The sequence below is a fragment of the Megalops cyprinoides genome, chromosome 1, assembly GCF_013368585.1.
Source record: "Megalops cyprinoides isolate fMegCyp1 chromosome 1, fMegCyp1.pri, whole genome shotgun sequence".
In the NCBI taxonomy this organism is placed as follows: domain Eukaryota; kingdom Metazoa; phylum Chordata; class Actinopteri; order Elopiformes; family Megalopidae; genus Megalops; species Megalops cyprinoides.
The window spans coordinates 9783160-9810002 of NC_050583.1; the positions used below are offsets into that span (position 1 = coordinate 9783160).

General features: G+C 50.9%; 1 protein-coding gene across 1 annotated transcript; it reads left to right on the plus strand.

Moving 5' to 3' along the window:
* The first annotated feature begins 798 nt into the window (after window positions 1-798).
* cdc42ep4b (CDC42 effector protein (Rho GTPase binding) 4b) lies at window positions 799-26554 on the plus strand. Its single transcript, XM_036534853.1, has 2 exons — window positions 799-1122; window positions 24599-26554. The coding sequence occupies exon 2, from the start codon at window positions 24849-24851 to the stop codon at window positions 25908-25910; it is 1062 nt and encodes a 353-aa protein (XP_036390746.1). The 5' UTR covers window positions 799-1122; window positions 24599-24848; the 3' UTR covers window positions 25911-26554.
* The last annotated feature ends 289 nt before the right edge of the window (window positions 26555-26843 follow it).

Below are 26843 nucleotides of genomic sequence, written 5' to 3' on the forward strand. Positions count from 1 at the left end.
AAGAATAGCAGACGTTAGCATTTGCAGTTAGCACGCATATAACGTAGCCGCCATGTTATAGCAGAGAAAAAAGAAATTCTCTCGTCAATTTGTCGTTTTTTAAAGACTATAGGGAGACGGTAAACGAGAGACTGAGTTGAACGAAACCAGTATGTTCACTAATTAGACAAGTTTTGTACTGGATGGGTTTTATTTAAACACCGACTTTAATTGCATGTTTTGTGTGTGAATTCCAGAGAGAGGGCTGTGCTTACATCGTTGATGTAATTGAAGAATGCCGGGGATTTTCTCGTAAATGCACATTTGGAATCGTTTTTAACCAAGTAAATGAATGAACATATAGAGACTAGCAGTTGAAATAAACGCATGGAAGCATTTGCCTGTGCTCTGAGACCGTAGTTGAAGTGCAAAGAAAAATAACAAACAGCAACAACATCATCAAATTTACAATAATTATGACAATACACCATGATAATCGGGGCTTCAGGTGTGTCGTTAACTGAACAACAATGATTATAAAATTATTGATACAAATGCATTTTTCCTGGTGTTCGTAGGCCGTTGATAAAAGGTGACATGCTTACGTTTGACCCTTGCTGGTTGACCATGTGTTGAGTGAATGTGAACAACCCAAAAGAAAAAAAAAAAAAGATGCTGAGGCTTTTATCCCGTCTCCAGTGCGCCACATTGACTGCAGGCAATAAATTGTGTCCTGTGGCTTTAAAAGAGCGAAGGGGTGGCGATTTCACAACCAAGAGAGAGCAGGAATAAAGCTACAGCTTAGTGCGCCATCACACCGCAGCGCGGACGGACGTCGCCAGAATTGAACTGCGAGGTTGAACGGTCGATTGTAAATTCACTCCGCATGCGTTCAGTAATCGCTGCTTCGTCAAAAAGATAAACAAACTGGGGTCACATATTCCCGAAATTACTTTGTAGTCGCTATTAATCGTGCTAGCTATCTGGAGTTGTTAGCCAAGGATTTACAAAACCACTAATACGAACTTGTTTAATACCCCGGAGCACAAGAAGAAAAGAACATTTTGTGAGTGCAACTGGCCAGCTGCGTACTGGGGTTATTTGTTGAAGAATCCCGCCGTCAGGATTACTGCCGAAAAGAAGGTAAATGAAACCTGGTGTTGCTGTTACAGTTTAATGTCACGCTCTGCTGTGGGCTAGAGGGTGTCCGAAACCGCAGTTGAACTTCATGATAGGAGCGCGGTGGAAGTGCACACCAGACGTGCGCATCCATTGCTTATTTTCTTATTATTTTGTGTGCTCTCTTCGGCAAACAGTTTTGTTTTCATAAGAGTTTTGTTCTGTTTTTTGTGTTGTGGTACGATACATTTTTGTTGTATCCGGATCACATGTCGGCTCTTGGCTTGGTACCCCAGCGCACTTTCAAATAGGTTCTGCACAATAAAACGGAGCCCGGAGGTTTTGTTCGTGAAAGAAAAGAGCATTTCGTTCAGGTTCGAATACCACAACATCCCAGCCACCCTGTAACAATGAACGTCTCGCATTCTCTCTTAGAAGGGAGTGCCTTTGGTCCGCATGCTGGTAGCAAGTAACTCTTATATTGTGCCCTTAAAAGCTCGTTTTTATTCATGGTGCGTTTTGGCTACATCTCGGGTCCTTGTGCATTGAGGCTTTTGTTGTGCGTGTAGAATTTTCGTCCCGTGTGTTTGATATGGTGGCATTCGGCCGGCTGTTTTTGATGATGCTGATGAACATCAGTTCTTTCGGGGGGTCAACTCTTATTGTTCTCTCGCATCGTCGGGAAATTTCCGTCACTGTCGCATACGTGTGGGGCTGTCCAACAATAACGCGGGCAGCGTGTGGCCTGATACTCAGCGAGGTGAATTATGGGGTGTTTTAGTCTCGATCTTGAGTTATAGTTTATATATTAAATGCGCCGCCCCGTCTCCCCAGTTACTTTTTGTGTTGTGGAAGAGTGCGTTCATGGAGGCAGAAAATACGCTCGCGTCAGTCAGCGTTGCATGTCTATTGTTACGCTGCCAGCCCCAAATTTCGAGTGCGAGCGAGGTCTACAGTACCACTCTTGTTTTGCATCGTGCGTTATGAAAGCAAGGCTGCGGCCACAGAAAGAAATTAGCACAACAATCGAGCCGGGTGTTCGCATTTCACCCGTCTGCCTTTGTGTTATGCATTTCGGGACGTCGCTAGCTCTTTGCAGGGATGCGGTGATGTTTTCTTTAAAGTTATTTTCAGGGCTCAAAAAAAAAAAAAAAAACGAGCATCACATTGTATACCGAACGTCCCGTTTGAATGTCCCAGCCACCACTCTGGCATTTCGGTAACCGCGCCATAAGAGTGGGGACAACCGTGCTTCGTCATCGTACCTGATTCAACGCTGGGATCAGGTTCACTGTATTAAGGCCAGTCCTTTCTTGAATAGTTAGCCAGCCTGGCTCAAGGCATGTACTTGATTCATTCACATGCAAGGTAATCTCCAAATGGTGTCTGGGTTTGTTTGTATGGGTGGGTGGTGATTTGGGGGGGGGGTCTAATTCGGGGCTTGTTGTTCCCCTCCTTTGATGTGCCTGCCTGTCATTGATGCTGCCAGCTAATTGGTTAATGGGGGGGACATTGGGACCTACAGTGGGGGCCCACAGGGCAGAGAAGCTGAGGATGGCTCATTAAAAAAAGTGGAGCAGCTATAAAGTTAATGGGCGCACCGTTAGCTGTTTGCACAGGGACAAAAGACCCTGCTTCGCTGAGCCCAGCAATTTGAAGCCGAGTGGTGAGAGAAGTGGGGTCTGAAATACTAGACTTTTTTTTTTTTTTTAAGTGACAAAATGGGCTGCAAGGGGAGTACTGACTGTCATTCAGGGGGAAAGTATGTTTCTCCTTGTACAGAAAGACCGCCTGCATGAAGGAAGTTTTAAGGGGGGAAGAAGAGACAGCAAGCTGTAGTCTATTTTTGAACTGCCTTTCGGCGGATTATAGTTCAGAAAAAAAACGGCTGTTTTCATCAGTTTTTCTCTACCGTCTTTCAGAAGCTCTTGGCCTGTATCTGCTTTATTGGTGGGTCATTCCTCTGTGCACAGAAATACCTTATTAGTGCTTCAGGGTGCAGCAGGCCTGAGTGAGTGAGTGTGTGTGGTTGATGGTCTGTCAGGCATGTTTATTTGTAGATTTCAGGCCCTAAAGGCACCCATTGGGATTTACCGCCATGTTTAAAAGGAGATAAGGCAGCAGCAACGCAGCAGTCCTAAGCTCACGCGGTCAGACAAATGACCACAGTTTGGGGAGAACAGATGGCTGAGTGTTTTGTCAATGTCTGTTCAATGGAAGAACGGCACACAGGTCAGCAACGGCAAACAGTGTACGCACAGACGCACACACACACACACTCTCAGGCACACACGCACAGACATGGACGTGCGTGTTATTGGGATCCTTAGTTGCGACGCTTGCATTTTTTTTTTTTCTTTTCTTGGAAGGGGATTGGGGTTGAACATTAACAAAGTTCTGCCGGATCAGATGGCGCACAGAGCGTTGGTGGAACACCGCTGACCTCACACAACCAGAGGGAGAAATTCATAAGAGCGTAAAGGAACACAGAGGGGTGGCAGTGTAGCATAGTGGTGATGAGCAGGGTTTGTAACCGAAACGTTGCTGGTTCCATTCCTCGCCGGGGCACTGCAGTTGTACCCTTCGGTATTGCCTCAGTAAATATCCAGCTGTATAAATGGATTAAAAAAATTGTAACCTATGTAAGCTGCTCTGGAGAAGAGCATCAGCTAAAGAGCTATATGTAATGTAATGGAAGAACCAACAGATGAACCCAGAGAGGGGCCTTCATCTTGCCTGCCACTGCTTAACCACTTTTTCGAGAAAGTTTAAACAAAGTCTCACAGTATGTCTCATATACTGCCTGCTGTAGTCAGATGAGTGGAACGGGTTTCTGACACACACACACACACACACACACTCTCTCTGTCACACACACGCTGTCTCTCTCAGCACCGTGCCAGTCAAATTGCGGCCTGTTTTCCAGTCCATTAGCGATATGCCCTGAGTCTGTTTTCATAAACCTGGCATTCCCCCTGTACTGTATAGCGCTGTGTCGCGTACGCTCGGTGAGCTGGACTTGGCTTCACGCGTCATTACTTTGAAGGTAGGCTGCGTCATTTCCCTTTGCTGTTTGTTCTGTTCGCTGACTGCACTTGCTGCTGCGTTGTCAAACGCTAACCAATAACCTGCAATCATTGCCGGATTCCTGTTATCATTCATTTTTTTTTTTAAATAACAGGGAGCAGCATGAGCTGATCTTAAAAAAAAAAAAAATAAATAAATAACAAACCAGTGTAGGTGCACATTCACTCGCTTCATGTCCTGGCCTGCTTCGAGACGTCATTGTTATGAGTTGTCTCGTTTTGTTATGGAGACAGAGTTTGACCTTCGACCCCGAGCCCTCAGCAGACACAAGACTCGGCTCTGTTAACAGCGGCCCCTGTGTATCTCCGGCCGACCTCCGTGAACCTGGGGGGTCACCGCCTGCCATTTAGCAGACTAAACAAACCCCCCGACACCCAGAGATTATGGAGACGTGCAAACCGCAGGCAAACACCGCAGCGCTATCTCCGCCGAGGGCTTCCTACCGCCGTGAATAAAGGATTTGTGTTTTCCTTCTAAAGGACGGGCCAGGGGGAGATTTGGGACAAGGTCAGACTCAGCCTGCGGTTAGGTCTCCTGCTAGACCAATACCTCTGGCTGCTGCGCCCCTCTCTCTCTCTCTCTTTCTCTCTTTTTCCTCTCCTTCGCTCCATCTCTCCCTCCCTGTGCCTCTCTCTCTCTTTCTCTCCCTCTGTCTCTCCCTCCCTCCATCTCCAACTCCCTCCATCTCCATCTCTCTCTGTCTCTCTCTCTCTCTCTCTCTCTCTCTCTCTCTCTCTCTCACACACACTCCATCTCTCCCTCCCTCCCTCTCTCTCTGTCTCACTAACGACCCGATCGCTGCCTATGAGCTGCATCAATACCCAGTCTTATTAAATATGACCAGGTGCTCCCTTGCGCTCTTCAGGCTCAGGTCACATGTTTAAGTAGCAGAGCGATGTTGCCAGTTACCCTTTCTGAAAGCTTTTCTCAATCCGCCGCCTCACAAAGGCTGCTGCTGCAGTCTCAGCCGGACGGCGTGCCAAGAAGTCTACCGAGGTACAGTAAAGACGGGAGCTGGCCGATCGCCCGGCAAAAGCTCCTCTGAGGTCACTGTGATGCAGTCTGAATTTCAGATTTTGGGGGGAGGGGGGTGCAGGGGTGCTGACTGGGACCTGCGGATGGGCTGTTTCTCATCAAAATGCTGAATTCGGTTAATTCCATCGTGGAAAGTCCGTGAGGAGTGTTGGCAAGGCCTCGTATGAATCCGGTCCCGGGAGACTCTGCGGAGTGAGTCAGTAGTTTCAGCTTGTAGTGGGTCAAACAGAAAGCGGATCATGTTGCTCGGGCCTGCTTTTACTATGGCCTGGAGGCTCGATTTGGCTTTCGCTGACTCCTGGCAGGGCCTCTTGAGGTGAAAGTACGCTTGGGTGTTTCAGTAGGTTGAACGTGGCCGCCGTTAAATAACAAACAGTAGAACCTACACGCCAGTGTCCTCAGGTTCGCGGTTTCTGGAAGGCAAACTGAGACGGCGTGCTTTTTCTGTGTAAACTGAGAAGAGGGAGCAGAGCAGATTTTGGCCGTCCTGCTGTTGGGCCCCCTAAGGTGAAAGGACGCCCCAGTCTGGCTCCTGCGGCGTCCTCACCTTGTCCGTTTTAGGTGGCCGTTTACGCGTTCTCGCGGTCGTCGCCGTGCCCCCCTCCTCCACAGGCCAGGAAATTCCAACATAAACTGTTTGCTTTTGCTGGAATTCTCTGTGTTGGAAAGGACAGTGACAGGGTGATGTTTGTACGTTAGGAAGGAGGGGGGTACAGGTTGGGGGGGTGGGGGTGGGGGTGTGAGGCGCGGAGCAGGGGTTTAGGGTTTCTGGAGGAGGTTAGCATGAGGAGAATGCGGGGTGATTATTTTAAGTGACCAACCAGGACAAGCTGATTACAAACCTTTTATAGGCTACGTGCCCACCACCACGGATCCTGGTTATGGAGCCTTGGCTTCAACTGACCAGGGCGTTGCATATTTGAACTTTACACATCGCTTCACAAAGCTGCAGTATTGTTGTGCTTTCATTATGCATGCGCGTCACATGCAAAGCAATTCATCAGAAGCTTGTTAACATTTTCATGCTTGTGTTTTCTGATTGAGTAGATAATTATTATGCAATAATCTCCTTAATGTGCAGGGGTCTGTGCCGTGCAAGTGTGAAGGATTGTGTTGTGCTTTAGGCCTAGGTCACTGAAATGCCTGGAATTATCCATATAAATAACCATACTCTGCCGTGCACCCTTGACCCTTTCCGGTCACGAGTTCAAAGCTATTACCCTTACCTACCTAACCCCTAACCCCCTTGCCCTAAATGCGTAAAAACCCTTTGGTGTGTTGAAACACAAAGATCTGTTGTAGGTCACTGGGTTTCTATTTTCTGCTTGAGCCCTTGGGTAATATTAGCTGTCTAAACCAGTAAGCCAGTAAAGAGAAGAGAGCGATCCGGTCAATCGGCCTGGTGTTACAGTCTCTCGTGTCTTTCTGTTGTTTATGGAGGTGTGGTGCGATCTATTTTATGGATTCCCCAGTGGAGAGATATTGTGCCGGGGACAATGACCGGATGCCCCTCTCTCACACGGTGAGCACATCCCTTTGAATTCGGGACGTCCCGCTGTCGGTTTTCAGACCCGCCTCACTGAGCCTTATTAAAACAATGGCTTCCTGGAAGAGGGGAAAGTTCGTCAAGTTTCAAGCGAAGAACCGTTCAGCGAGAAGGCCGAGCGTGTGAGAGCTGCCAGGTAATTTTTCTGAAACTTGACCGCATTCCTGCTCCCGCTGCTGATGGGCAGTAATCCCATGATCCTCTCTGGGCCCGTATTGTTTGCCTCAGGCTCTGAAACCCAAGTCCCGTGTGTTTGGAGGTTCGATGGATCATATTTCGCCCAGTTTTATCGAACCCTCTCCGCCCCCGAAGGCTCGTCATCTGATGCGCCGCGACTCGGAAACGCAGCCGATGTGGGCGGCGGAGTGGCCTGTCAGTCATTTGCATTCCTGCAATCTCAGGTCATGCGCTGGTTTCTGTTCATGAAATGCGACCAATACAGTGATTAGAAACCGGTTTGGCCAAATCTCTTGTGAAACTGCAGTTTGTAGTATAACAACCTGCTAGGCTATGCATTCCTGCCTTCTGCATGAGCGCATTATTCTATTTTAGGTACACAGTAATATGTATCGATTTTGAACATTCCCGTTCAGCTAGGCTTCTGTATTTCAGAATGGCTCGTTTTGAGGTATCGAGCTCTCTGGGCTGCTGGTATGGTATGTCTTCGTAATGACAGTGTCATCAGCGTACAGGAACAATTTTTTTTTTTTTTTTGAAAGCAGTGAGACCAGTTTTGAGAGAGCCGTTTCAAAGCGTGGAAGCTTTGAAAAGAGGCATTTTTTTCTGCAGTGATTGTTGTTTTTCTGAGGGTGATTTGTACGCTTTTCCTGACGGTTCCAGAACCTCGAGCCAGGTTTCTGTTGGACCATCCTCTCGTTTCTTTCCTCCACCCTTCTGTCAGCTGAGGCACCTGGCCCATCCATCTGAACCTCGGTGATGTCAACAACCGAGCAACACCCTTGTGTTTCGGAACGTTCCTCATAGCTACCGTCTGACTCAGCGTTGCTATCGAACAAGGTATTTGAAAATCGAGTTCTCGGCTGGCCTCACGGTTCATGCCGTTCACCCCCACGAGCTACGGGGTGTCACCTCTCGGGGGTTTCGGGGTGGTGCTGCGAAACGCCTGGAAGGATGCCATCCAGCTCTGTAACGTGAGTAGAGCTCTGAGGCCTGTTCGTGTTTGGTCTCTGAATGCGTGTCTTTGGTCCCGGTCTAGCTCTGCTCTCTTGCCCCCTGTAGCTGCTGCTTTCCCGCCCAGTTGAGCAGCTGCCTGCCCTGTTGCCTATTGTCGTGGTGCTGTTTTCTCACCCTCTCGCCCAGGGTAACAGTGCTTTCCTCTTTTAATGGATGCAGAGCTGCTACTCCCTTGCCTGGTTTAGACCTGCTGCTGCTCTCTCAACCAGCCTAACTGTACTTCCTCTAGCTCATCACGGTGCTGCTTTTCTCTCTCTCAGCCTTTGTCTGGGGTTGCCGGTTCGATTCCCTGCTGGGGCACTGCTGTTGTACCCCTATGTAAAGTGCTTAATCCAGAATTGCCTCAGTAAATATCCAATGGTGACCTTGGCAAGATGTAAACATAAATCAGCATTCTTTTGTGAATATCACCCCTCTCTGTTGCTCCGGCTCCAGCCACTGAGATTAACCATTAACTGGACCCGCTGCAGGGAGCTAGCTCCTGTTTGTCCGCCGGTTGCACAACACGTCTCTGTTTTTATGTGATTCATCGCAAAAGTGCATACAATCGCACGCATGGACGGACAGACACACGCTGTCGGAGTGCTGGACCAGCCCTGTTAAAACCCAGCGGTTCTTTCCTGTTCTTCCTCTCCCGGTGCGTGTCCGGGAGCAGGTGGACGTGCTGCCGTACCCGAGCAGAGCACCGTCCCAGGGGAGCCCACATCACGAACAGGGGCCCGCAGTCTGGGAGCAAAGGCACAGTGACACCATACTCCCAGCGCTCCATCAAAGCCCTGTGCTGCTTGCCCTGGTTTCGGCCTGCTTTGTCCCGACTTCCCCTGTGTGCGTCAGGGACTCTTGAAAGCCGCCCCACTCTTGGGGTATACTCTGACCGCGCGGATAAAGGCCGCACCGGCCCATCAGGTCCCCCGCGGTCCCCCCCCGAACCCGATAGCGGAGCCTCCCTGGGCGTGGCGAGCCCTTTGTCGTGCGGATTTCCTGCCTTCTTTGTTTCAGGCTTCTCACCGATTCGCGCTTGTTGTTGAACTAGCTGTGATCTCGAGGCTCTCGCCTGTTGTCTTCGGTTCCGCTCCTTTGTCGTGGCCCCCAGGACGAGCAGGGTGCCGGCCTTGAGAACGTCAACGGCGGAGGGGACACCTGGGGACAGCGGCCTCATTGACCCTGAAGTGGGTGGAGCTACCATGCACCAATCGTAATGTTTTGTCATGTAGGACAGTCCTCACTGGTTCAGATGGGCCAGTGACTGACAGCAGCTGGTAGCTGCCGGTAGGTATTGCGAGTTCTTGAAACCACATTTTCCCATCAATAAAAGATGGTGGGGGAATTACAACTGTGATTACAGGGAGGAGCACCAGGCAGCTCGATGGCACTGTGCCTGCTCAATGCACCCGAACAGGACTGTCAACAGTGTCAAATGATTTGTGGAGCTGTTGATGGACTTTGAGATCATACGCACACACACACACACACACACACACACACACACACACACACACACACACACACATAGGTGCAAAGGCGTGCCTCATATGCGGTGCGCAGCTCCTCTGAAGCGGAGTTCCGTCTTGGCTGCTGTCGTCTGTGAACGCAAGGTGGTCTCCCGGATAGCGAACCTGTTTGTTGACTGCGGTGCTGAATGGGAAAATAGAGGGAGGTAAACGGACGATAAGGTAAGCAGACTGTGGTGTACGTCAGTAAGGAGACCTGAATGCCGTGTACAGGAGTCACGGCGTCTTTGCTGATAAGGAGACTACACTGACTACAGTTACACGCCAGCATCATGCATTAGCACTACAGCAAAGCAACATGCCAGCCTTGATAATGAAGCATTATCAAGGTTATTTTCCTTTCTTGTGTTAACTCCTTTGTGAGGGGAAAAAAAAAAGAAACCACCTCTGGCTTTCAGTTTGGAAACTGATATGTTGTGAGAGGATCGTATGTGTGAGAGGAGCAGGTGGCAGTGTAGCATAGCGGTAAGGAGCAGGGCTTATAATCGGACGGTTGCTGGTTCAGTTCCCTGCTGGGGCCCTGCCGTTGTCCCGTTGGTCAAGGTACTTAACACACAATTGCCTCAGTAAATTTCCAGCTGTATAAATGAATAACATGACAAAACTTCAACCTATGTCAGTCCCTCTGGATAAGAGTAAGATAAATGTAATGTAAAAGATAAGGTCACAATCCAAGTTGGATATACCATGTTAGTTTTTCCAAATGGAAGGGTTACAGAAAAGCTAGGAGGTGTGTGCGCGCATGTGCATTTGCGTGTGTGTGTGTGTGTGTGTGTGTGTGCATGTGAGACAATATCTGTCTTTGTAATGCAGTTACTGCAGGGCACCATCATATCAGCAGAGTTTTAGTCTTAATCCTTTGTGAAAGAAGCGTGTCTTTGTACGCGACGCAGGAAGCGACAGTGGGAGCCGTGGTATGCAAACTCCTCGGCCGCGTGTTTACAGTGCACAGGTTGTGGGGGCTGGCCCCTCGCTCGGCAGTGTAAACGTACTCAGCCATCTGATATGGTGGAGGAAGTCCTTTGATCCCTTGTTCAGCAGCTGTCTCATCTGACCTGTCTTCCTCACAGCAGCTCAGCTGCAGAGCTCCCAGTGTTCTCTCTCTCCCTCCTCCAGGAGATCCCAGATCTGCGGAGATTTCCGGTGTCACTTTCCGAGATATCTCCTGTTTCTCTTCCAGCCTGTATTTTTGATTGTGAAACCGTGGTGGAGATGCCAGCCCACCCGCTGTAGTTCGTGGTGTCTGCCGATGAAGTTAGCCAGGCTGTAGATGAGCAAATGATCTGATCTTACTAATGTCTGCCATCCTGTAGATTACCGTGATGCAGTTCACAGCTCCATCCTCAACCTGTGAGGTCAGCATGGTGAAAATAACAAACTTTGTATTTTTATCAATTAAGACACCGTGAAGGACCTTGCAGCTGCATGCATCTTTCGCACTAACTCAGCACAGCTCAGCTCTCTTTAATGTTAGGCAGAATTGTGCAAGGTTAGGGAAGCAACTAGCTTATCCAGTTGCCTGAATGACATTCAAGCGCCAGAAGTCCCTACATTTATGTCTGGTGACAGATTCTTAAAGATGTCTTTTTCGCATGCTATCCTTTGATCGACGGTGACTCATCACCATTTGCCACCTTTGGAGAGCAGCGCAGAGCTGAATTTGCTGGACACTGCTTGTGTACCAAAGAACAAGTTGTCTCAGACCTTGTGTTATTGAGTCTCCCCTGCCCTAACAGGGGTAGGAGACCTCTCTGTTACGCCAGTGCCACTGTCAGAGACCTTCGGCTGCCAGCGGAAGATCTGGCCAGGCTAATGGCGGGCGGGGACACCTGGAGGCTTCAGGTGACTCGGATCCCCGCTGCGGCCGAAGGATGACGATGATGACGGCGATCCTACGACGCAGCTGGGTATTTACCGAAGATACTTCCATACTGGTTCCTTCGAGGGTCCCGCAACAGTGGCCCGGCCGGGATTCAAACCGGTAACCTTCTGGTTAGGAGTGCGGTTCCCGAGCCGTCTCTGCACGCTGCCACCGTCCTGCTGGAGCGCAAACCCACGTGTGTGTTTTCCCGGCGTCGAGACACCGCTCTCGTGTCAGTCACTCGGGTGTAGACAGATGTTTTAATCTGGTTCTGCTTGTGAACCGTGATTAACAGTGTGCAGCCGGTGCATTGTGCTTGAAAGGAACATTTCCATTTTAATGTCGGATTGAATAATTAATACTCTCCCGAGAGCACCAATTAGGAAGCCTTTCATTTACATCCAGTGGCTTAGTGTAAATTTCACAACAAAGGCTTCTGCCTGTGAGCGTGTGTGTGTGTGTGTGTGTGTGTGTGTGTGTGTGTGTGTGTGTGTGTGTGTGTGTGTGTGTGTGTGTATATGTGACAGAGAACATGAGTGACAGTGCCCGTCAGGCTCATCAGAAATAAAACTCTGCCTGACCTTCCCCTGTCGGAGTGTCTCCCTCCCCGCGCCCTCCCTTTCCTGTGTGAGCACGCCTGTCACGCCCATTCCTCCTCCCTTCCCATGATGCTCTCTGTCGGGCAGGCTGACCCCCCCCTCCGCCGTGGGCAAGGCGTGTGTGCGTTTTCTGTCAGCTGTAACTGCTGTGTCGGCAGAGTGAGCGCTGCCCTCTGCTACCCTGGTATCAGACGCTTATCTTTGTGGTGATTTGGCACATTTTTTCCCCCCTGGGCTGCGCTCTGCACTGAGCTGGTGAGGGTATAGCTCTCTCTCTCCCTCTCTTTGTCTCTCTCTCTCTCTTACTTTTTATTTCTCTGTCTCCTTTTCACTGTAGGTCTCTCTCTTTGATTCTGCCCTGCTTTCTCTCTCTCTCTGTCTATGGCTCCTTTTCTTTCTATGTGTCTCTCTGTCTTGCTTTCTCCTTCTCTCTATTTTTCTGCCCCTCTCTCCCTTTCATTCATCTGCTACTCTCTCTGTCTCTTTCTGTCTGTTTCTCTGCTTCTCTTTCTCTACTTCTCTGTCTCTCTGTTTCTCTCTCTCTCTCTCTCTCTGTCTCTCTTTCGCTCTGTCTCTGTCTCTCTCTCTCTGTCTCTCTGTCTCTCTCTCTTTCTCTCTGTCTGTCTTTCTCATATCAGTTGGAATGAGCTTTACAGGAGTATTGTTCTCCTCTGTGCCATGCCCTCTCCATGTACACAGTCATCAGGGAGGGGTGTGAGGACCAGGTCGGGGGACTCCCTGCACCCCTTCCCCTTCATCTCCTGAGCAAACGCATAGAGAAAAGCGTGAGGATTCTCACGGGAGCCGGGGCTTCAGACACAATGTGTCCTCTGTAACCGCCCCCCCACCCCCACCCCCACCCCTTTGGTGTTTCAAGAGGGCTAATGAGGTTTGGGAACATTCCAGAACATTTTGGACGACCGGCACTATCCCATGCCCCTCCATCCTCCAAAGCGGTACTTTGCGCCCCTCTCAGTGTGCGTTTCCCAGAATTCCAGGGAGGTGCCTCCCACGCCTCTGTGTGGGCAGGGCTCCGGTGGGGGGGTTGGGTGTCTCCGGTCGGCCCCACGCGGGGATGGGCGGGGCCGCTGGCGGCGGCAGGAGGAACGCCTGCGGGGAATCCCGGCGGGATAAAAACTTAATCGCCCGCTTGATTACCGGTTTGGTGGAATTTCCTGGCCGCGTGTGGCGCAGGTCCTCGCCCCGCCATTCAGAGGCTCACGCTACATCGGGCACAGGGAGAATAACAGCCACGGCGAGGAAATAAACACAGGATCGAAACGCCGGTGCAATTACGCTGTCAGCAGCGTTCGTGGAAGGGTGCTGTCTTTGAAAGAGCATTTCAGACTTACACAAATAGACCTCCCTGGCAAGGTGAGCCGCTGTAGGTTGTTAGAGATGTCACTGATTATCAGGCAGAACACACTGAGGTGAAACTGAGATTAAGAAAGGTGGTGTTTAGAACAGGACAAGGGATGTGAGACCCCCCCCCTACACAAACACACACACACACACACTCACTCACTCACACTCACACTCTCACTCACTCACACGCACGCACAGACCCGCTGGGTTTATTTTCCCCGGTGAACACACGCTGGGTAATCCCCCTGCGGTTGGTTTTGTGGTTGGCAGCAGTGGGGTGTCACTTGGAGGCCTGTCAGAGGGGCGTGCGGCTCTTTACCTTCCTGCTGCGGGGCGTATCGACTCAAAAGGTTGCTGGTTCAATTCCCCACTGGGACACTGCTGCTGTACCCTTGGGCAAGGTACTTAACCCACAATTGCCTCAGTAAATATCCAGCTGTATAAATAGATAACATTGTAAAAAAAAAAACTAACTTATGTAAGTCGCTCTGGATAAGAGCATCTGCTAAATGCCTGTAATGTAACGGTAATGTAATGATTCGAAAGTTACTCCTTGTCCTCCACATCCCCTACGGGGACAGAAGGCAGGGAGCAGAGCATATCTCTGCATCCGCTAATGTCAGAGCGTGGCATGTCTGGGGGGTGTGTGTTTGCAGGAAATGTCACACGTCACCCTGTTCCCTCGTTCGGGGGCAGCAGGCACAACGTCTTGCTCCCGGGCTGTTCTTTCTGCATGGAAACACTCGTTTGTTTTTTTTGTTTTTGGTTTGTTTTGTTCCCCTCTTGGCTTCATCCTCCTCCTCTCCCTTCTTCTCCCTGCCTGTTCCCTCGCCGAGTTCCTCCTAACCTTAAGAGCCTGTTGTTCTCCCTCCAGCAGACGTCATCCCTGTTTAATTGCCTTTGTCTTTTCCTTCTCGAGGATTAGGCCTCATTTCCCTCCCATATTTATTAAGTGTTTACACAGGGATTGTGTGTTCGGCACACGGCTGCTCATTGCTAGAATGATGCCTGTTTTGGTGTTGTCTCGAAACTAGTTCACACCGCACTGTGGGTCACGCTGGGGCTACACTGGGTACGGACAGGCCGACACGCACCACAGCTGACTGCAAAGGTGCGCTGAAGGAGGCGACCGGAGACCCCCCCCCCCCCCCCCCAGGAGCCCTGCCCACACGAAGGCACTGGAGGCACCTCCCTGGAATTCTGAGAAACACACACAGAGTGGAGCGCAAACATTTTCTCTGTACAATTAAGTGCCAGGAAATGACACGTCTAAAGGTTCTGTTGACCCCATGTTGTGGTCAGAGCGCAGAACGCAGGCCGACTCACCACCCTCGGTCATCTCCAGGCTAGCTGCAGTTCAGCCCGTCCCAAAGACTCTTAGTGATTGTAATCATCTTGAAGGAGCTTTTTTTTTTCTGCCTTTGATGGAGACTACTCCAAACTCTGGCTTCTTAGTAACAGATGTTTGATAGAAATGAATTTCAAAGGAAATGATGCTTTGTGTTACGCCACATGTTTATCCTTAAATTAGCCCTGGTGATTCCGTCCAGATCCCTTTCTTTCCATTGGAAGGTTTGTTAGGAGTGGGATGCAGTGCAAGGATGGTGGAACGGAACCAAACCTGAATGTTAGTTAGCCGTCAACCCTAGATTTAGGGCCGCATTTGAAATACAGAGATTAATGTCTTTTAAATATGTAAATACTTGGCAGTGTTTCTTTTTAATAACTTGTTATTGTTGGAAAGTAGTTGCATTATGCGCATACGTCACGTCACTTCACAGGCTGTGGCATCACAGCTCACCCTCCTGTCACTTAATCCGCTCCTGCGTTGGCGTCGTTTGGTCGTCGGGTTGTTCGGTCACGTCGCCTGCGGGCTCTGTACATTTGCCTGCGGGGGGGGGGGGGGGGAATCTGTCTCTCATCGCCGCAAGTGAACACCCATCTGAACACCAGCCTCTAACAGCCAGACTGACAGGAACAGGAGAAACGGGTTGTTATTGTGGTGAGTTATGTGTTCGGAGTGGAATGAGGATCTGATTTTTTTTTTTCCTTTGTTACGGACAGATTCTGGTTTTCCTCAAGAGGGATCATACGGTATTACTGTAAGATGAGCTGCAATCGGGTGACAAGGACATCAAGATCACTAAGCCTCACTCACACTGAATGTGGATAGCAGTGAGAAGTTTTGGATCCTGAAAGGTGTGGGTTTCAGACCCAGCTGGACTACTGTAGTTACTATTGGGAGGAATTTCTTTAGTGACTATGCAGAAGTATAATTGGATGGCATATTAACTGTAAGATACAAACAGTATGCCACCTCAGCTTGAAAAGAAATGACTGTTTCACAGATTCACAAAGTGAAGCAGTTCCATAGACTGGGATGAAAGAATGGCAAAATTTGGGAGGGGGGGTGTGAAAAGGAAATTTGACCTCGTTTTGTGTTTCTGATTAAAGCTGTTACCACTGTCGGGATGAATAAAGCACTCCGTGGGACTGAGGTAGATGAGTCATTCAGTATGCATGAGGCCAAATCTCTCCCTTTCTCTAGCTCTGAATGAGGGGCTTTGATCTTGAGGTACAATGAGAGAGGTGTTGTCACGCAGGGCTTTGTTTAGCAGGGAATGCGGGTAACTGCTTCACATGGTGCTGTCAGGTGAGAGAAGAGGGTGGATAATGAGCTTGGCACTGTAGGGGGGTGTGAGGTGACGTGGGCTTGGGGTGGGGGGGGTGTTGCAGGTAACACATTCGCAGTGAGGTGTGAGGCAAGGAGGCCGTTGTAGCTGAGTAACGAGGACGCTCGCAACGCAGGGTCCGATGACGGCAGGGGAGTGGACGTTGTGGTTTAATTTTGTATCAACCCTGTGGCAGATGTACCGGTGAGTGACCCCTCCCTGACCCTCAAAGTCAACTTCAAATACCACAACATTACCAAGATGACAAAAGCCATTTCATCACCTGTTCAGGGTCGCAAATGGGTACAAAACCAACAACAGTGACATTAACAATAATCATCAGCTATAAAGGAAAAACACAAATGACCCCCCCCCCCCCCCCCCCCCCCCCTTACTACCCATAATCCGTCAGGCAGTGACAGGTGGACACACCTGACTGGCAGATTCACGGTTCGCTCCTCTGCTTAAAGGTAGGATTGGAGTGTAATCACGGTCTGAGAGGATATTAGGTCGGTGTATTTGGGTTTCAATTTTTAAAAAAACATAATCCTCCCTTATACCTCCTCTTCTGAGCAGGATAACAAGTGCATCTGTGTGTCTCTGGTCACCAGCTTTTCTTAGGATTTCTTGGTATTTACCCTGTTCAGTAGCTTAGCTTTGTAAGGGGATGTGAAAGTGTCTTCCCTTCTCCTGGCCTAGTGTGGCGTCCCACTGAGTGGACCAGCCCTGTCTCTTGCTCTTCCTTCAGACTGTTGACCGTCAGAAATGAACTCGGATCTCCAGGAGAGTCCCGGTGAATTCATGGAAAATATTCAAATCTGATTCAGGTGTGCCTGCTGGTGAAAACCACGGTTCGTCCAGGACTTGATATGCAGGCAAATCTGTCCAGGACGGGACGGGAATTCCTACACCCCCCCCCCCCCCCCCCCCCCGTGGACTCTTTATACCACGCCACCTGGTTATCGTCAGTGTCGTTGACAGGTAATCAAACGACTGTTCCCCCTGCGTCCTCCCAGTTTGGATTGGTTACATCAGGGCAGGAAGCATTCTGCATGCGGCTAACTGAGGCTCCATGCGGTGCGATCATTCAGCGTTCTCTCTATGTGGTGGTCCGTGACAATGACAGGAAGGAAATCCTAATGGCCTGCACTTCACTGAAGGACAGACAGCGTTACTACATCACACTAAGCTAAAAGGAGGACGGCGTTTACAGAATACGCAAAACTAAATAAAAGAAGGTGTTACCGGAACACACTGTGCTACACTGGTATAAGCAGAATGCGCTGTATTAATACAACGAGGGTTAGAAGAGAACATTATGCTAACAGGAAAAAAAGACATTACTAGAATATACTACACTTGTCATTTCGCCGATCCTCTTATCCTGAGGGACTTACGTAGGTTACAGTTTTACATGTTACCCATTTATACAGCTAGATATTTACTGAGGCAATTTTGGGTTAAGTGCCTTGCCCAAGTGGGGAATCGAACCTGCAACCGTTCGGTTGCAAGCCCTGCTCCATACCACTACAGCACATTGCCTCCTAGGTAATGGTAATAAGTACACCAATAAGGAATGAATTCACAGAAGACACGGGTCATCAGAGCTGAGTGAAACCGCCCGGTCTGGAGGTGAAACGAGACCAACGCAAGCTTGAGCCAAACTTCTGACCCCACTGCAGCTCCAATATGTTTCTACTGCATTACTCACAACCAGAGCTGAGGCACATGGCATGTGACCGACCACTGGCATCTGCCCAGACGGGGGTGGCTGCTTGCCTGTAGCCCAGGGCTCAGCACCCCCTCAGGATAATGACTGCCTCTGAGTGTGTGCCCTGGTGGTGTTCTCCCGTCTCCCTTCCATGTTTATCTTTCTCGGTGTCTTAATACTGACAGTGACCGCAGCAGTGGGGGTTAAGCAGCTTGCTGGCTGCCAACAGCTCATTTGTAAGTAGGCCAGCGCCAGTAGTGTTAGCTGGTTGCACTGACACGGATCAGCGCAAGACATGTGAAGTCAACCTGGAACCTTAAGTTAGGCAGCCTGGTTCCAGCTCTACGGTAGGGAAGGGGTAAATGAGCCAGCCTGGTTCCAGCTCTACAACAGGAAAGGGATATAAATGCAGCCAGCTTAGTTCCAGCTCTGCAGTGGGGAAGACTGTAATGAGTTAGTCTGGTTACATCTCTAAACTGGGAAAGGGGTATAATTGCCCAGCCTGGTTCCAGCTCTACAGTAGGGAAGGGATATAATGAGCCATCTTAGTTCCAGCTCTGCAGTGGGGAAGACTGTAATGAGTTAGTCTGGTTACATCTCTAAACTGGGAAAGGGGTATAATAATTGCCCAGCCTGGTTCCAGGGGCGCGGGTCATTCGGGGAGACATGGGAGGGTCGGATCAGTCGGATCAGGGGTGTGGAGGTAGGGGGTGGAGTTCTCATGCTGTATATTCTTAGCGGCATGTGTATAAGCTTCTGCCCACGTTGACGCAGCTGTTACGTAAAGCACTTTTAGAGAGGCCGAGGGGAAGCGCTCGCTTGCATCACCGATTCTGAATTAGTTTAAAATTAAACCGCAGTTGCAGGGCCAGAAAGGTGCTGACACGCAGCGAGATTGCTCCCGGCTGTCCCTTTCACAAAGCCGGCTTCACTTCAGAGCGAAAGAGGGCGGAGGAAGAGATACCATGGCAACCGTACGCTTGTGCCTGTGGGCGGGGCTGCCAGGGAGACAGGGGGTAGCTGGGAACGTCGGACGGTCACGCTGCCCTGAGTCCTGGGATAAAAGGAAGTGAAAGTTGGCGCAGGTGTCGTGTGCGTTACAGGTTAAGCGACAGAGATAAGTCCCCGTTAATGATTCATGCACTGGCTATGTGCCTCCCGGGTAGTTGCAACGTGAGAGCGGTGTTGTGTTAACCGTCACTCTCTGTGTTGCACGGGCTCCAAACCAAAAGCAAAAACCCACCACGCTTACCCCCTCCTCGGGGACTGTTTCCATTGGACAGGGTTCTGTCGAAACGGGGCCGTGCGGGGAACTGGTGTGGTGTGGTGTGGCGGCCGCCTACCAGGCCGTGGCCGTAGCGGAATTTCAGGAGAAAACGAGTGCGGAAGTGTGCTGTCAGCTCTGCGTAGGACGACAGAGATGGAATCTAGCCCCGGGCTATGTGATATCGAGCTCGGTGCGGGGTGCGTGTTGTGGGAATCGATATCCCCGATGGCCTCCGCTGTGTGCACAGAAAGCTCGCACAAAGGGAGCCGTTTTTCTCCCCGTTAGCCATATCAATGTGACAGAGCTGGGGCCGCGCATCAGTGTGTCAGAACTGTCCGTCGTACAGCTCGGACGGAAGCTAGGGCCTGCTGTTCGCAGCTGAAATGACGAGGCGTCGGGCTCTTTGTGGCGGTGTCATTTCAGCGGCCTAGCCTAGCGTGGTGTCTTTAGAGGGGGCATGAGGCATTTGTCCCAAGTGTCACTGGCAGGAACCGGTCGCTGAACCGCTTGGTTGGTGGCGTTGGCCAGCTTTACATTCTAGCTGGCTCGTTCAGTCTTTGTTTTCACAGTCAAGACACACATTCACATGAACAAAGCTGATCTCGCACAGAGAATCACACATGCACTCACACGCGCGCACACACACACACACACACAAACTCTATAAAGAGATTCACTGAAGCCCAGAGAGAAAAGAGAAAGTGTTTCACAGGCCTGTTTCAGAAGTCTAAAACCATGTGACCCGGACCCTGAGGGTTATCCTCTTCTCTGTGAATTTTAACCGCCCTGCCATGGACTCAGGACTTCCCACTATAATGTCAGACTGCAGTAGAGGGAGACTGTAATATGCAGGTTCAGGGCTTCAGTAAGCTCAGGTCAGATTAATGTGGAGGGAGAGGCGAACATGCATGTTCAGGGCTGCACTGTGCTACAGTGAAGCCCTGCTCTCTGGATGCTATAAGCGCTGGTGGAGAAGGCATGGGCTTACCTTTGTGTTTAGTTCCACATCGTTCAATCTGTTTAACTGTGTGTTTGTGTGTGTGTGTGTGTGTGTGTGTGTGTGTGTGTGTGTGTGCTTGCAAATGTGAGTGTGTTGCATCTGATAGTAGTCTGAGAACCGGAAGGCTCTGGAAACAAAAGAGGTCTGTGATGCAACATGTTGCATTAATTTTAATGAGCCTGTCAGAGCTCCCTTTGTTCGTGTGAGTGCGCACACGCACTGACACATTAACATGCAGGCTGTGGGGGTTGGCTGTGGGCGGGAAGGCGGTGGGGGGGGATATGCAAAGGCCTGCTGAATTATGGAAGTCTCTGTCACAAAGCTCAGCAGGCCCACGTTTGCTACGGAGGCATTGGCAAGTAAGGGCGAGGAGACAGGAAGTGCAGGGGAGGAGCTCCCTGACGTTATGAATTGCTGATATTCGAGGTCTCCCAGGCCAACCCAGCACGCACTGAGATTACCTTTGTGCTGCTTGCTGTGGAGGTGGCTTCTGTTGACCTTGCCATGCTCCGTTGCTGAGGAATTCAGGTCATGCCTTAGGGACTTGGTAAAATGACTTGGATAGATTTGAAGCTTTGGTATAATGCATGACACGCAGCAGGAAATTACAAGAAGCAGCGGTCTGTGTGCGCGGTGTGTGCTGTGTGTGCTGTGCTGTGTGTGCGTGGTGTGTGTGTGTGTGTGCGTGGTGTGTGTGTGCGTGGTGTGTGTGTGCGTGGTGTGTGTGCTGTGTGTGTGTGTGTGTGTGTGTGTGTGTGTGTGTGTGTGTGTGTGTGTGTGTGTGTGTGCGTGCACGGACTGGTGTCAGGTCACAGTCTCTGGAGAAGTCGTACCTGCATGCAGGTACCAACATGGAATGCTTCCCGCTCTCTGTCAGCAGGCCTGTTAGTCCACACCCGGTGTCTGTCCCAGCCTCCTGGGCGGGTGCCTGTCCTTTCCTGTGGCTCTCCTCAGAGCAGCTGTGTGAGGTGACCTTTAAAGGCTCAGACCATATTTCCTGTGTCTTTTTCACATCAGGTCTTGTGGTTTAGGCCTCCTTTACTACGTGCAGTAGCGGGTCACACTTAAGTGCCTTACCTCAGCCAACATACTGCCTCTGTTTCTTAGATTGTGCCGTGTAATTGGTGTAATCCAATCAGTCCTTTTTAGATGTGCTGTTTTTAAGAAAGAGCTAAAAGGCGAGCGCTCTTTAATGAACCCTTTGACCGTAACTTCAGCGTCCCGGTCAAATATTTGCGGAGTGCCCATTCATTCATTGTTGGTGACGGCGTTTTCCTCGCTTGTGTGTAAATGAGGATTCTTCGGCGTGGAGGCGGGGCACAGCAGAGCCATGTGAACCGGGCGGGGGGGGGGGGGGGGGATTATATCAACTTATTCAATAAGGAGTTTAAACCCGCAGCAGAGGAGGGAGCGTGAAGTTCTCCACAGGGACGCTCTGTCCTTTGAAAGCGGGCTGGCTTATCATTTATCAACCCCCCCCCAAGCTCTTCTCAGCGCAACAGTTGCTTTTTTGAATTCAATGGCCCCCTTGTTGTGGGCCGTGTAAATATTTTCGAGGGTGACGCTGCTCTGGAATATTGTTGTCTGAAGCCCATTCATCGAGGGGGGGAGGCGTGCACGCACACACATACAAAGCAGCGGCTTCTACTTCAGCTCGCTGGAATGCGGAGAGGGCCTTTTGGCTGCTGCCGTTGCCATTGTTACGGTGCGCCGAGATCTGTGACATCATTTCCTAAAATACAGTGATTTAGCAATATGGCATTTCGTGGCCTTCGTAGGTCAGCGTGCAGAATTTCCAGTGACGAGTTGTGAATAGATATTTGTCATGTAAGAAGAATGTGCGGGAGATGTGTGTGTTCAGTGTAAAAGCTGGAGAAGTTTGTTTAAAGTGTGTGTTAAAGGCCTCCACACACCAACCACACGGCACTACATAAGGAATGACTGGCGATCATGGGACAGATTACCATTCATTGATGCTAGGCAGGACTTATTGTATAGGCTGCTCAGGATAAGAGTGTCTGCTGAATAACAATAATGTGAAGACACGGTAGACACATCCACTCCGAGTCTTTGGAGGGAGGAAAATTCATCTGGAAGGAACTGAAGTAGCTTTTTTGTTTTACATTACATTAGGTTACAATTTTTTACGTTTTCCATTTACCCATTTAAACAGCTGGATATTTACCGAGGCAATCTTGGGATAAGTACCTTGCCCCAAAGGTCCAGCATCAGTGCCCCAGCGGGGAATTGAACTGGCAACCTTTCGATTATGAGTCCTACTCATTACCACTACACCACATTTCCACCCATATACTCCTAACAATACAATTCAAGGAGAATTGAGAGGAAACTTTGTCAGCTTTAGGGGAAACTTTGTCCATTTATGCTTTGCGTACAGCAGTAGGGCTGCTGAGTACTGTGGAGAAAATGAATAGCCTAATAGGAACAAGTACCAGAATGGGAACCCTGTATGTGACATAATAGCCTAAGCAGGGAATGCAAATTGGTGTAAGAGATCCTTTGGAATTTAGCTTGACTGCATGTCCATTTAACCATGTAATTTTAGACCAGTCTGTACATTTTTTGAACAACTCTGTGTAACCTCCCCTCCATTTTAAGAGTCAATGCTCAGTGTTGTGTGTGCTGTTTCTGGGACAATATTTAGTTCACCGCACCCTCCCGCTGTTTTATTGGCCCAATGGTTAATTGATGTTTTCCACGGGCCAACGCAGTTTCAGCTTGTAGAATTAGGGGAGGCTGCTTCACATCCCACTTGCACAGCAGACCGGGCAATCTTCTGGGCCTGTAGTCGGTCCAGTCTGCACAGTGTTTGAGTGTCTGGGACAGGCGGAGTACGGCCTTCAGTTTTCAGAAAGGTTTTACATTACATTACATTACATTACATTATTTAGCAGATGCTTTTATCCACAGCGGCTTACATCGGTTAGTTTTTACAATGGTATCCATTTATACAGCTGGATATTTATTGAGGCAATTGTGGGTTCCCCTGCTCAATGGTATAGCAGCAGCACCGGAATTGAACCGGCAACCTTTTGGTTACGAGTCCTGCTCCTTAGCCGCTGTGCTACACTGCCGCCCTATTAAGTCCCAGGTTTTATTAAGCAGCCAGTCTCCCTGGTCCCAGAATAGGCCCTGATACAAAGCAGCCTCCGTCTTACCCATTAGCAGGGCAGGGAAGCGCACTGAAGAGAAACAGAGATCCTCGTAAGAGGTTTCTGATGTCCCCCTCAGGCGGGTCAGAGACCTGGCAGACTCACAGAGGCTGAGGAAGGCGCGGAGGCGGGGAGCGAGCGAGCAGCCCGAGCTCTTGACGACGTACTGCCCCGGAGCGGGACGACTCGGTACACCCCGTATGGTGTGTGAAAAGAGATGTGAGTCCATGCCAGAGAAATGCCCTGGCTCCTCATTCCCTGCCTAACACAGCTGGACGTGATGGGGTACATATTGTGAGTCTGTGGGTTACGCAACTTGTTAGAGAAGGGAAGCGGGCTTTGGGGGGGACGGGGGGTGGGGGGGGGTGGTCTCCCGGGAAACGAGGGGGACCTGCTGATGAGAAATCCTGGTCCATTTCATATTCGGCGTTCGGTTCGCCTTCCGAGCGGCATTGGGAAAGGGAGAATGACCCTCTTAACGTGAGGGGAATGTGTTCCGGTGGCCCCCTTTCACTACATCAGAGGAATTCTTGCTTCCAGAGGGAACTTGGAGAGGCTGAAGGACTCCTGTGACCCCCTCGCTTTTTTTTCACTCCTTCAGCATAATGGCTTGCCCTCTTCGCCCCGTATTCCTCTCGTTTTTCTGATCTTGGAAATAAAGGATTCTGAGCAGGGCTGCTGGGTACTGACAAAGAGCAGGCCTGTTTTTCCACTCTCCCTCCCTCTCTCCCTGTCCCTCCCTGTCCCTCCTTCACCCCCTCTTTTTCTCCTTCTCCCTCTCCTCCTCCCTCCTCCCTCCTTCTCCCTCTCTCCTTCTAGTTCTCCCTGTGTCCCTTCCTCTCCCTCTTCTTCACCCTCTCTCCATCTCTTTCCCTCTGCTTCTCCCATTCTCTCTCCCTCTCCCCCCTCCGTCTCTCCTTCTCCCTTTCTCTTTCTCCTTCTCCCCCTCTCTCTCCTTCTCCTCTCTCTATCCTCTCTCCTACTTCTCTCCCTCTCCCTTCTCCCTCACTCTCTCTCCCCCTCTGACTCCCTCTCTCCTTCCCTCTCTTTCTGTCCCCCTCTGTCTCCCTCCCTCTCTTCGATAATACCAAGCCCTCATAGCTCTGATTCCAGCACAGATTGAAACGCCATTAGCTCATAGCAGTCCAAGTGCGTTCTGTCAGAAAACTTTGGCAGCTCGTGAAAGGTCTAAATATTTGATCGCGGTCCACAGTTTACTTCTGCGGTTGAAGTGCATCTGTCATCTCGGTCGTGTACGCCACGCACAGCCCCCAGTCACAACGAAAGGCTGCAGAGTTTCACCGATCCTTCTGTGAGAGACAGGAATGATATGGCAGACTGGCATTCTCTCAGCTTTTTTCCACTCGGCCTGCCAAAATGTGACGAGCCAAGTCTGCATCTTTGTGCTGTCCGACGTGCTCTTATATTTCTCCTGACTTGTTTCTCCTCTTCCCTCTCTCTCTCTCTCTCTCTCTGCAGGCTGAGGGCTGGATGTCTGGACCCGCAGATCAGGGCTGGCGTTCTGAAGTACTGCGATGGCTGTGATGTCTGTGTACCTGGATATGCGTGTACCTTGACGACCTGCTGATTCTCTCCCCGCGTCGACCCGAACGCTCAAGAGGCGAAACTTTTTGCGAATTTCTCAGTCCGGTTCTCTCGGTGACGGCGCAACACTTTTTATTTTTTTTTTTTAAACCCTTTCCGCGGAGCGTGAGCAAGAGCCGAGAGGATGCCGATCCTCAAGCAACTGGTGTCAGGGTCGTCCCAGTCCAAGCGACGATCCCGGGCCGACCTGACGGCCGAGATGATCAGCGCCCCGCTGGGGGACTTCCGGCACACCATGCACGTGGGGCGTGGCGGCGACGCTTTCGGGGACACCTCCTTCCTCAGCAGCCGCTCCGGGGAGCCCCCCCGGGAAGCCGAGGCGCAGCCCGGCTCGCCGGGGCCCAAACCAGGCCTGCTGTCCCGCACCTTCCGGAGCAGCAAGCGCTCGCAGTCCGTCAACCGGGCCGACAGCAAGCGCGACAACAACAACGCGCTGGCCCCGCCCACGGGCTCGCCCGCCTTCGTTAAGAACGCCGTGTCCCTGCCCCACCTCAACGACGGGGACGAGGGGAGGGGCGGCGCCCGGGTGCCCAAGAGCCTCTCCTCCAGTCCGCTGAAGAAGGGGCCCGATGCCGACGCCAAGCCTGCCAACGGGGCGGCGGCGGCGGCCGGCGGTACCGCCCGCGACCCGGAGCTGGATGAGCGGAGCTTCGGGGAGCTGACAGACCTGCCCCCCTCGGCGGGGCCCCGCGGGGGCGGCGGGATGAAGCATGCCGAGTCTATCATGTCCTTCCACATCGACCTGGGCCCGTCCATGCTGGGGGACATCTTGAGCGTGATGGACAAGAAGGCGTGGGACGATGACGACCTGGGCTATGAGGAGGGCAAGAACAGCGAGGGCCGCGCCTCCCCACCCCTCAGCCCCCCCGGCGAGGGAGACGACGAGGAGGAGGAGGAAGAGGAGGACGACAGCGGGCTGCTCCAGCCGCCTCCCACCCGCCCTCCCCGGGCCACGGATCCCGGGAACCACACCACCGGGCCCTACACCCTGGAGCCGCGATCCCGCCACCACCACCACCTGGACAGCTGCTCCGTGTCCAGCGCGGGATCCGCCGCCCTGGAGGAGAAACCACTCGGCCAGCTGCAGGGGGGGGACTCGGACAGCGCCAAGTTCAGTTCGCCGCAGGGGGAGGACGAGAAAGATTTCTCCTTCATGGATGAGGACGACGACGAGATTCGAGTGTAAAGGAGGACCCAAAAAAAAGAAAAAAAGAAAAAAGCGAGCGTGGCAGAAGGTTCTAGAAATGAGCAGCGTTGAGGACTTGTGTAAAGAGAAGCCCCGGCAGGCTCCAAGGGGCCGAATGGAAACTGTGGCCCTACGGAAGAATCCGATTTTAGCCCCCTGAAATTAAAACGATTGTTCCATGAGTTATATGTAGCAGTACCGAATTCCAGTGCTTTCCTCAACAGGATAGAAGGGAGAGCCTGATACCAGTAAAGGAACACAAGCCTCATACTCTACATAAAACGCTCATGGGCAGAGTGCCAGCATCACTGCAGTTCTGGCTCTCCTAGGGCTTGGGTTCACCCACCGGGTTACATGTCATAGACTGTTAAATCTCAGTCCACTCCAGCTGCTTTCTCTGTGTCCTCGGAGCAGCTTTGTGCTGGAACGAAAGGCCGCCTTTCCCAGAATGCCCCTGTCGTCATGTTTAAAGGATTGTCTCATCGCCTCTCTCACTGTTGGTTTCATTACTCCCATGATTGGAGGGACTGGTATGTCGCAAAAGCAGCAGTTTTAAGACTTAGCAGAGAGCGTGCGTGACCTACTTCTATTCTCTTTTGTCTTTTTTTGTATGTTTTTTTTTTTTTGTTGTTTTTGTAAAACAGGAATTTTTGGATTTGTATGTGTGTGTGTGTGTGTGTGTGTGTGTGTGTTCCTCTCAGCATTACGGCCCCACATACCACCCTCCGAGATGTTTGTTGAAGGGTTGCGGGATCTCCCTGAAGATACAGAGCAGTGGTGACATACCATCCCTGTCACCACAGCCGAACGCATGGAGTGGTAATGTCTGCGCCTAGCAGCTGCTTCTCAAACCCCCCCCCCCCCACCCTTTCACCACTGGGCGTGAGGCAGGCGGGAGGTGAAAGGGAAAGGGGGGGGGTTTCGGGTGAGGTC